At 43.0% G+C, this 12,012-nt stretch overlaps 1 protein-coding gene across 1 annotated transcript in view; it reads left to right on the top strand.

The window, feature by feature from the left end:
• ntng1a (netrin g1a) overlaps positions 1-12,012 on the top strand; it is a 154,199-nt gene that overhangs the window by 56,564 nt on the left and 85,623 nt on the right. The window contains exon 2 of the mRNA XM_033985864.2: positions 8,091-8,734. Coding sequence (XP_033841755.2) covers positions 8,091-8,734 — 644 coding nt within the window. The remainder of the gene's footprint in view (positions 1-8,090; positions 8,735-12,012) is intronic.

Below are 12,012 nucleotides of genomic sequence, written 5' to 3' on the forward strand. Positions count from 1 at the left end.
AAACCCCAGGATCATGTAGAGGGTTAATACGAACATTTAAGACCAGAATGAGTCTGAAGCAGCAGAGACAGAGAGACAGTTAAAAAAAAACAGAATATAAACTCAAAACAACCAAAAAAAATCACAACTCAAAAAACAAAACAGAACAAAAAAAACCTCAAAATACCCCCCCCCCCCCAAAAAAAAAAAAACTGAGAAGAAGATAAACAAAAAAAAGAAAATAACAAAAAATTATAATAAAAATAACTTTAAAAACCTCAAAATAACAAAAAACAAAACAAACAAAAACTTAAAAAACAAAAAAAACCCATAAAAAATAAACTTAAAATAACCACCAAAAAAATAAAAAAAAAAGACTAAACTCAAAAACTAAAAAATAAATAAATAAATAAAATAAATGTCAAAAACTAAAAAAACAAACAAAAAAAAAACACTTAAAAAGTAAACTCAAAATAATTCAAAAAAATGAACCCCAGGACCATGTAGAGTGGGTTAACACGAACATTTAAGACCAAAGTGAGTCTGACAGACGCAGGGACAGAGCGAGTGCGGCGGCGTCGAGCACGTTCTCTTTTTCCATTTATACAAACAGTCTGTGTGGAAGTCGTATACGTCCCTGTGAGGCGGGTTGTTTTCAGTTCATTTTCATTTACGACTTTATTCTGGGTTCTTGTTTGGCACAGCACATCTGCCGCCAACTCTGTAGTGATTACATATTGATTTGGCATAAGTTTGATGCCAGATGCCCTTCCTCACACAAACCTCTTACCCTCTCAGCCTTTGTGACCCTTGGATAGAAATAACTATGGATTTTTAAGTGGAACAGTAGATATATATTTTTGCCCTTATTTGTCAAAATGTAAAATGATCAGAGAATGAAATCCACTTTATTGGTCCAAACACAGACTGTTTATATAAATGGACACAGCTAAACTGCCACCGCGTTCCAAACAGGAAGTGATCATGAGCGCACACCCTGCCCCATCGACTCTGGCTCCAATTCACTTTCTATTGAAAATCTGTCTCCTCTCTCTGTACCTGCGTCTGTCAGACTCAATTTGGTCTTAAATTCAATTCAATTCAATTCATTTATTTTTGTAACGCCCAAAATCACAACAACAGTTGTCTCGAAGGGCGTTCATGTTTTGAAATGTTCGTATTAACCCTCTACATGGTCCTGAGGTTCATTTTTTTGAGTTATTTTGAGTTTATTTTTTAAGGTTTTGGGGTTTTTTAAAGTTTTTTTTTCTTTGAGTTTGTGAGTTGTTTTTTTTTTAATTTTTTTATTATTTTTTGTTATTTTAATTTTTTTATTTTATTCTCTGTTTATTTTTTTATTGTTTTGAGGGTTTTTTTGTTGTTGTTTTTTTTAGTTTTTTAGTTTTTGTTTGTTTTTATTTTGTTATTTTTTTAGGTTGTTTTTATAGTTAATTTTGTTATAATTATTATTTTTTTCTTATTTTCATTCTTTTGTTTATTTTCTTCTCTGTTTATTTTTTGTGGTTATTTTGAGGAGTTTTTTGTTGCTGTTTTTGTTGTTTGTTTTTTTGTTTGTTTGTTTTGGTTAATTTGAGTTTATTTTCTGTTTTATTTTTATTTTTTTTGTTAAACTGTCCTCTCTCTGTCTCTGCTGCTTCAGACTCATTCTGGTCTTAAATGTTCGTATTAACCCTTTACATGATCCTGGGGTTTTTATTTCACTATTTTTTCCGTAAAACCAAGATATGAACATTAATAACGGACAGATCGGGCGTCTTCTTTCCCCGCGGTCGCTCTCGTCTGTGATGTAAAACGCTTTGAGCCTTGAAGGTGGAAAAAGCTTTGTATAAAAACGTGGCTATAACTCGCTGATCCTTCGCAAAGACAAGCGCCTCCATTTTAAAACAAAACAAACACTTTATAGAGTCTAAACACTACAGAGAACAGCAGAGTAATCCAATTCATTACGTCGTGTAGCGTCCTGGTTTATTTCATTACCTGCTGATTGGAAAAACGGCCTCAACAAAACACATCGAGCCGCCGCGTCCCTCCTCCTAATCCGCCCTCGCTCGGGTAATAACCAGATTACACCTCTGAGTTTTGGGGGGCCCCTGTGCGGCGGCTCTATTAGTGTCAATGCGGCGTGACCGATCCTCCGCTCCGGCAGGCTCCACGCCGCTTTGGTCACGTGCTCGCGGTTGTAGTCGTGGTCACGTGGGTCGCGTTCTCCCGTCCGGCCCCGAGATGAATCGCAGCGTCTTTTGTAATTACCGGAATAGTGCTGTCATGTCCGGTATTAAAGTATGTGGCGATGTGTTAATCTGCGGAGTCTCGACGACGTCCCGGAGTAAAACAAGAATCGGAGAATCGACCCGGACGAGCTCGTGGACTCAGCACTTTGTACCTGCCCCTGCTCCTCGTATTGATCTTCATAAACGCAGTATTTTGTCGTTAGCTGAGAAGTGCAGCAGACAGTAATGAAAGGTTTTTAACCCGGAGGACGGGGGAGGACGGGGGAGGACGGGGGAGGACGGGGGAGGACGGGGGGAGGACGGGGGAGGACGGGGGGAGGACGGGGGGAGGCCCGGCGATGGCCAAGGTTGCCAGGTGCTATACGCAGCAGATTTCCAGCTCCTCGCGGCCGCTCAGATCGATAAGGATATGTCTTTGTCTGATTACGGAGAGGAGCTGTCGGGGGTGTGTGGGTAGAGGAGGAGGAGGAGGAGGAGGAGGGATGAAGAAGAGGAGCGAGGAGAGGAGCAGAGGAGGGAGGGGTTGTTACAGTAGCAGATGCTGAATGTGGTTTATTTGTAAAGCGGCTCGTGGCTCAGGTGGTTCCTCACAGCGAGGGGGGTCTTCTGCTCTGATGGTGAAGTGTTTGTCTCTGATCTGGAGGTTGGTGGTGCGATTCCAGCTCCACAGATGAATGCTGTCATTGTGTCCTTGAGCAAGACACTGAACCCCCTCGTGAATGTGTGAATGTGTGAATGTGTGAATGTGTGAATGTGTGAATGTGTGAATGTGTGAGTGGTTCCTTGATGTAAAGTGTTTTGAGCCTTGAAGGTGGAAAAGTTCGGTCCTTCCTCTTTTATCGATCTTGTCACGTTTTATTGTATTTGTATGTTTTTTATCTTGTTCAGTCCTTGGGACTTTTTGTGCTTATAAATAAAATGCATTATTATTATTATTATTATTAATTATTATTATTATTATTATTATTATTATTATTATCATCGTTATTATCATTATTATTATTATCATCATCATCATCATCATCATCATCATCATCATCATCATCATCATCATCATCATTATTATTATTATTATTATTATTATTATTATTATTATTATTATTATTATCATTATTATTATTATTATTATTATTATCATTATCATCATCATTATTATCATCATCATCATCATCATCATCATTATTATTATTATTATTATTATTAAAAGTTCTGTATAAAAATGAGCCATGAGCATTGACTATCTCCATGGAGACAAGCAGAAAAGTTACAGAGTGCACCTTTAAGTAACCTCCAGATTAAACCGTAGTAAAGTACAAAATAAATAATTTCCACACATTTAAAATTGATGGTGTGCGTGACGAGGGCGGCGCTCTCCTCGCTCTGATGTCACTTTCACTTGTCTCTTCGTGTTTGCTGCTCAGACGCTCGGCGTCGACGCAGGCGGCCATTTTACTTTAGAGAGCGTCCTCGCCCCAAAGTGTCACGTTTACCTCATCGTGTGTGTGTTTGTGCGGCGCCACGGAACAGACGCCGCTGCTAATGGCACAAACGCACAATACAACGCACGACGATACAACACACGATGATACGATACACAATGATACAACACGCTCACAACACAATACACAACGATACAACACACTCCCATCACAACACACAACGACACACTGTTCAGACTTCCTTCCTTCTGAAAATTTGTCATGTTAATTTTTTTAATTTTTATTTTACAGCCGTTTTAATTAAAGCTTCAATCTGTAAAGTTTGTTTGATTTTTTAGTGTGTTTTTTTTGTTTGTTCATGAATCCAAAGTTTGGCAGTTTGAATCCAGCTCTCCACATACACATCATTATTTGAGTGGTCAGATCCACTGGCCCACAGGTTGGTGGTTCGATTCTACACTGGGGTGAGGAAGGTTAAGTGTCTTGCCCAAAGACACGACAGCAGTTTTCATCTGTGGGAATCGCACCTTCGACCTTTGGGTCAGAGGAATCACACTGACACTGCACAGAGTAAAGACCTCGTTTATATAAAGGCCTCTGTTTTCCCATGATGCTCTGGGTGTTTTTCCCATGATGCTCTGGGGCGGTGGCGTCTGGTGGAGACAGGATTTTAATGTGAGTCTCTGTGGTTCAGTGTCACGTCCAGTTTGGACGAGACTTTTCCAAAGATTAAGACACGAACAGAAACTGAACTGAGACTCGAGCGTCGTTAGACTGAGCACAGTGAGCCTCCTCTACTCCTCTACTCTACTCCTCTCTCCTCTACTCCTCTACTCTACTCCTCTCTCCTCTACTCCTCTACTCTACTCCTCTCTCCACTACTCCTCTACTCCTTTCTCCTCTACTCTACTCCTCTCTCCTCTTCCTCCTCTCTCTCTCTCTGCTCTGATCTCTCCTCCTCTCCTCATCTCCTCCTCTTTCCTCTCCTCCTCTCTCTTTCTTCCTGTCCGCTCTCTTTGCTCTGATCTCTCCTCCTCCCCTCCTCTCTTCTCCGCCTCTCTCTCTCTTCCTCTTCTCTCTCTCCCCTCCTCTCCTCTCTCCTCTTCCTCCTCTCTCTCTGCTCTGATCTCTCCTCCTCTCCTCGTCTCCTCCTCTTTCCTCTCCTCCTCTCTCTTTCTTCCTCTCCTCTCTCTGGATGATCTTGTTGATCTTGTCTTGTTGAGTTGGAGGTTGTGGTGGTTGGTCGGGGCTGGTGGAGGAGTGTGGCTCTGCCTGTAAGAGTCTGATGGAGCTGATGGAGCTGATGGAGCTGATGGAGCTGATGGAGCTGATGGGGCCCCCGGGAGCCGCCCACAGGCTCCTAATGATTTGTGGTTAAATGTAAAGAGCTGAAGTTTGACTCTGTGTCGCATCAACAACATGAACAAACTAAACTCCCATAATGCACTGCTCTGGTCTAATGTCTCCTCGTCACACAGACCTGGAGTTGTGTTTTGTTTCTGCAGATTTAGGCTGAGTTCTTCTCTCAAACTGAAAACACTCTGTTCCACCTTGTGATGTCATCATGTGGTGATACAGGAAGTGCTCCACTGTGTTTTTAAACTCCACACACCTTCATTTATAGAATCATCTGGATCATTTCAGTCCTGGAGTTGTCTCTTATCTCGACTGAACTGAAGGTAAAAGGAGGAGTTAATATGAAAACTACCACTTGATGACATCACAAGGTGGAACAGAGCAGATACAGGACCTTTAATTCAAATAAAATTTAACTGTGATCACATTTCAAATTGTCAATGATCAACATGAGATTTCTACAACCAACAGCGCCGCCTACCTCACTGTTAGCGTCACTACTTCCTGTTAGCGTCACTACTTCCTGTTAGCGTCACTACTTCCTGTTAGCGTCACTACTTCCTGTCCAGTTTTATCTCTCTGATGTTTGTGGGTTAGGGGTCAGGGGTCAGACACTGTTCCGTGAGCTGCAGATGGACATCAGTGTCACACGTAAAACACAAATAAAATGAACATTTCTTTATTTGTCTCAATGCTAATGCTAATGCTAATGCTAATTTCGAGGCATAATAAATGTTAAAACAACACCACAAACTGAAGTATTCTACAGTTAAACACAACTGGGTCTTTAGTCTTTATTTTTATGTCATTTATTGGCTTGTTGATTGTATATTTTATGCTTTTAATGAAACACAGCAAGCTAGCTAGCGTGCTAATGTGCTCAGAGCGTGTTGTAACGTGGTTCTGACTGTGGTGGAGCGAGTCTGGTCGTGGTGTTTGTTAGACGGAGGTGGAGAGGAGCCGGTGTTTCAGGTGTGATTTTATTTAAACTCGCTCTGATCAGTGAAGGTCCTGTTCGTTTGTTTTGTCGTATCGCGCCTCATCTCGCCGTTCATCTCGCCGTACGCTCCAGGTCTCGCTGATATTTGTGTCCAGGCTGTGGGTGAACAGGTCGTGTCTTTTCTCCTCGTGTCCAGTGTCTGTGTCTCGATGGGACTCAGATCTTTATTCAGCCTCTGCCTCTGAGTCTCGAGGTCGAAAATCGCTGTATCGCTCTGAGGAACATTACACGTCTCTGCGCTCGGAACGACGAGAATAAACACGATTATTCAGGTCACAATATAATCAACAAATAATAATTATAACAATAATTAACCCTCTACATGATCCTGGGGTTTTTATTTCACTTTTGTGTCTGTAAATCAAGATATGAACATTAATAACAGACAAATCAGGTCCTTTATCTGAGGTCGAGAGAGAGACAAGGAAAGAGACAAAAAGACAGAGAGACGGACAACGACAGAGAGGGAGAAAGAGACAGCAAGAGAGAGAGAGACAAGGAAAGAGATAAAGAGACAGTGAGAGAGAAAGAGAGAGAGAGACAAGGAAAGAGACAAAGAGACAGAGAGAGAGACAAGGAAAGAGACAAAGAGACAGAGAGACAGACAACGAGACAGAGGGAGAAAGAGACAGCGAGAGAGAGAGACAAGGAAAGAGATAAAGAGACAGAGAGAGACAAAGAGAGAGACAAAGAGACAGTGAGAGAGAAAGAGAGACAGACAAAGAGACAGAGAGAGAGAAAGAGACAGAGGGAGAGAGAGAGAGACAAAGAAAGAGACAGAGAGACAGACAAAGAGAGACAGAAAGAAAGAGACAAAGATAGAGAAACAGAGAGAGACAAATGGAAAGGACAAGGAGAGAGCCAAAGAGAGAGGCAAAGAGAGAAAGAGACAAAGAGAGAAAGAAAGAGACAAAGAGAGAGAGACAAGGAGAGAGCGAGAAAGAGAAAGACACACAGGGTGAGAAAGAGACATAAATAGAGAGACAAAGAGAGAGACAGAGAGAGAGTCAGAGAGAGAAACACAGACAGACAAAGAGAAAGAGCGAGAAAGGGAAAAAGAGACAGAAACAGAGAGAGAAAGAGACAGAGAGAGAAAGAGAGAGAGAAAGAAAGAGACAGAGAGAGAGCGAGAGAGAGAGAGACAAAGAGAGAGAGAGAGAGACAGAAACAGAGAGAAAGAAAGAGACAAATCTAGGGAGAGAGAGTGTTAGCAACAGGTTTGATTGACAGCGTTGCTAAGCGTGTGGGCGGGAGGGGGCGTTACCTTCAACAGCCTCGCTCCTGATTGGCTCTTTGGTTGCTATGATACTCAAGGTCAGAATTACAAATAAGAAACTCTGCTCCAGATTAGCCGCCGTCTCTGCTCTAACCTCGACGAGCTTCATTTGACGAGAGCTGAACGCTGTGGGCGACTTGTTCAACGCTGTTTCTATGGATTAAAACTGAAAAGTGTCGCCTGTGAACGTGAAAAGTCTGTTCTGTCTGTAAATGTCTCATATACGACTTTTATTTCAGTGTTTTGAATGAAGCTAGTGCCTATATTCTACTCAGAGCGGTTGGGCGTTTGTTTACCTGTTGCTATGGTGACGTCACGGCGATGGCGGCGGAGCTGATATAAAGAACGTGATTTAACCAACACCTGACGACTCGCGCTCATCGACGTTTAATCAAATGTGGAAGGTGAACACAAGATGACGTTGTGTCGTTTCAGTTTTAATTTTCTCTTCCACACGACTTCCTCTTTACGGTCTAGCTCCTCCCACCCTGTGATGTCAGGAATAGCACGATAGCGGCTAAAGCGGAGCTAGCTAATTTTTAGGCACTTAAGGCATTTTAAATGTTCATGTTGTGAAAATAGAGAAGAATTTTAAAAAAAAAAGTGAACTTTGCTGTTCTACGAGTTAATTCTTTCTTTCTTTCCGAGCTGCAGTACCTGGAGCGGCCACTATGCTGCTCTTATTATAGATCCATGGCATTAACGCACAACCGTTCGTCATTGACATTCTCACTGACCGTGGTATAAATCAACTAATTCGTTTTTTGTTTTGTTTTTGTCTGTTGCAGGAAAACCCGTACATGTGCAACAACGAATGTGACGCGACCACGGAGGAGCTGGCCCACCCTCCCGAGCTCATGTTCGACATCGAGGGGCGCAACCCCACCACCTTCTGGCAGTCTACGTCCTGGAAAAAATACCCCAAGCCTCTTTTGGTCAACATCACCCTCTCCTGGAATAAGACCATCGAGCTAACAGACGATATCGTGCTCACCTTTGAGTCCGGACGTCCTGAGCAAATGGTGCTGGAAAAATCCTTAGATTATGGAAGAACATGGCAACCGTATCAGTTTTACGCCACGGACTGTCTGGACGCGTTTACAATGGAGCCCAAAACGGTTCGCGATCTGACCCAGCACACGCTACTGGACATAATCTGCACGGAGGACTACTCCCGGGGATACGTGTGGAAGTACGACAAAACTGTGAGGTTCGAAATCAAAGATCGGTTCGCGCTGTTCGCCGGGCCGCGTCTGCACAACATGGCGTCGCTCTACGGACAGTTAGACACCACCAAGAACCTGAGGGACTTCTTCACCATCACGGACCTCAGGATCAGGCTGCTCAGACCGGCCACCGGGGCGACGATGGTGGACGAGACAAACCTGTCCAGATACTTCTACGCCATTTCAGACATCAAGGTCCAGGGCAGGTAAGAGAAAAGTTTACAGAACGATGAGTAAATGCAAAAATAGCCACGTCACGCCCGGGTGCAGAGCTGACTGACCACCAGGGGGCGTCAGGGTTTCAAAGAGGAGCAAAGACAATACTTTTCTCCACGTAAAGTAAAGGTGCAAACGTGGACTGAGGAAGTGTGACGTCACCCACAGCGTTCAGCTCCAAGTGAAGCTCATGGAGGCCAGAGCAGGTGTAGAGGCCGCGCGTATCATAGCAACCAAAGAGCTTAGCAACGGTGTCAGTCAACCCTGTTGCTAAGGCCAGCGGGAGTGACCTCGGGGAGAGAAGACGTCTGGTATCTTGATTTACAGACACAATAGTGAAATAAAAGCGGGTTACACTGGTCCCTGGTTTATCTCAGGGGTCACGTTCTAAAAATAACCCACAATAGTTGAAATCCGTGAAGTATCATCTTTATTTTTTACATTATTCTCTCTGTTTTTGTCTGTCAAACCCCTCACCACACACTTTATACACTTTTCTCACACAGGCGTTAACATTTTCTCACATTTCTCTCTCGTTTAAACTCTCTCAAAGTTCAAACCTTCGTAGGCGTCTTTGTCGGTGCAGAACGTTTCATCGACATTGTGGGTTTTGTCGGGGAGAAAACAAATCGCAAACGTACAGCACTTCAGAGTCACACTGAGATCCAACGTTTATGTAAATTTGTCTGAACACATTCTGTACTGGACAGGAGACACGGCACGGAGGAGTCGATGGATTTGGGGCGTGGTTCTTAGCCGGTTCTTTAACGCTCGTCTTTGTGTCCAGTCAGTTACAAAACTCTGCAGAAAGGCTGTTTGTGTTTCCTTTTGCCCCCGTCAGCGCTCGCCGGCGTAATGAAGCTCACACTTGTTGTCGTCAGCACGTCTTAATTAACCGAGCTGCTTCTCCCCGGCTCCCGCTCTCCGTTTCCGACTCCAGATTCTCTCGAACTCTCAAGCAGCGCCCCCTGCTGTCGGGTCACTGCACATTCTAATTAGTGTTTGACACGTTTGTCACATACGAAGTTCATACGACGCGGAAACAACACACTTTGATCACGGTTAGCGTAAATGTTTGACACCAACAAACACCAGCAGCGTCGCGGGGCAGGGTTTAAGTGGTCCTGTCTTATGCTTTGTGGGTTTTCAATTTCGTAGACGTGAATGCGGAGCGTGAGGGGTGGAGGAGGGCGGACGAGGGCGGAGGGAGGGAGATTTAATTGGTGTTATTTTGTTGTTCACACACGGGAGCGTTCTGGAGGTAGATACGAGCGCAGAGCGGCGGAACCTCACGGCAAACGAGGAATGTTCTCCAGACTGTAATGTAGTAAAGTGTGCGGCGTAGGTTTGGTTTGATCCATAGAGTGTTTATGTAAATGGACATAGCTAACCCGCCGCCGCGTTCTAAATGGAAAACGAGCGTCGACGCACTTCCTGCTCCATCAACTCTGGCTCTAATTCACTTTATGTTGAAAAACTGTCTCCTCTCTCTGTACCTGCTGCTGTCAGACTCATCGTTTTGCGCTTAAATGTTTGTATTAACCCGCTCTGGCCTTAGCAACGAGTTTGATTGACAGCGTTGCTAAGCGGTGCGGACAGGAACAGGCGTTACCTTCAACATCCTCGCTGCAGATTGGCTCTCTGATTCCTTATGCGTCGTAAATACTGACGGAGGGACCAAAGACAGTTGGGGGCGTCGTCATGGAGCAGGTCGTGGGTCGCGGGGTCAGAGGCCGGGGTGTTCGTTCCGGTTACGGAGAGCTGGGTCAGAGGCGGAGGTGCAGAGTAGGATCACGGTGGATGGACGGATAAACCGGAGCGTGACGTGAAGAAAAAAAACGGAGAATGACGAGAGGATCTGGCCCTGGGTGTCGTGTCCTCGGTCCTTTCGTCCTCGCAGGTGGAGCTCGATTGCGTGATCAGAGACAGGTGTGTGGAGGCGGTGCCAGAGTCTCCGCCCACCTCCAGGCTCAAACACAAAGGGAGGGGGGAAAACAGCACATAACACACACACACACACACACACAAAATCCTGACAGTATGATCCTCATGGTCTCTACACCTGCTCGAGCCTCGATGAGCTTCACCTGGAGCTGAAGCTGTGGTGGCGTCTCAGTCTTCTTCTTCTTCTTCTTCTTCTTCTTCTTCTTCTTCTTCTTCTTCTTCAGTCTGTACAGTGTGTGAACCACAGTCACACACATTCCGACGCTGTGTGGTGTTTGTGTGATGTGTAGCGTTTGCATAACAAGGTCACCTCTGGGAGTTTTTCGTGTTTTCGTTGTGCGTTCTCTCTGGCGTCGCTTCAGTGTTCCTCGTTACATAAAGACCTGTCAAAAGAAACGTTACTCCTCCGTAAAAGAGACTGGATCGTGAAGAGTTTTCAATTAGCTCAGTGTTAAAATGATGGAGCTTCACAGAACGTTTATTTGTCTGAATTGTTTTTGCTAATGTGTCTCTGGTGGTTTGTTCACTGATCTGAAGGTTTGACTTGAATCTTTATCAGTATTTTTAAATTTATCATTCAACCTGAACATTTTTTAAAAGTTTTTCAAAAGCCTGTGCTGTTATATGACGGGGAAATAACTATAGTTTCTCTGTTTTCATCACTGAAATCTCTAGATACTGATCATGTTTATAAAAAGGGCAGATTTTTATTGACTCATTGCCATGTTATTATTGTGCAGCTTCATGAAAATATTGATTAAAAACAGGGATCAGTCAAACATTTTAGCCTAATTTAAGAGCTAAAGCTAACAAACAGAAAGTAATCATGGGCGCACTCTCTGCTCCATCGACTCCAAAAACTGTCTCCTCTCTCTGTCTCTGCAGCTTCAGACTCATTCTGGTCTTAAATGTTCGTATTAACCCTCTACTTGATCCTGGGGTTATTTTGAGTTTATTTTTTAAGTTTGGGGTTTTTTATTTTATTTTTTGTTTTTTATTTTTTTTTTACTATAATTTTTTTAGTTTATTTTCTTAATTTTTTTTTTTTTTGTTATTTTGTGTTTTTTTCCTTTTTTTTGAGTTGTTTTTTTTTGTCATTTTGAGTATTTTTTATTTTATTTTTTTTATTTTTTTTAGTTATTTTGAGTTTTTTGAGGTTTTTTTTGTTTATTTAGTTATTTTTTGTTACTTTTAGTTCTTTTTTTATTTTATTTTTTGTCACTTTGAGGGGTTTTTTTTGTTTTGTTTTTTTGGTTGGTTATTTTGAGTTATTTATTTATTTAATCTGTCCTCTCTCTGTCTCTGCTGCTTCAGACTCATTCTG

This window comes from Periophthalmus magnuspinnatus, chromosome 20 (assembly GCF_009829125.3).
Source record: "Periophthalmus magnuspinnatus isolate fPerMag1 chromosome 20, fPerMag1.2.pri, whole genome shotgun sequence".
NCBI classification, from domain to species: domain Eukaryota; kingdom Metazoa; phylum Chordata; class Actinopteri; order Gobiiformes; family Gobiidae; genus Periophthalmus; species Periophthalmus magnuspinnatus.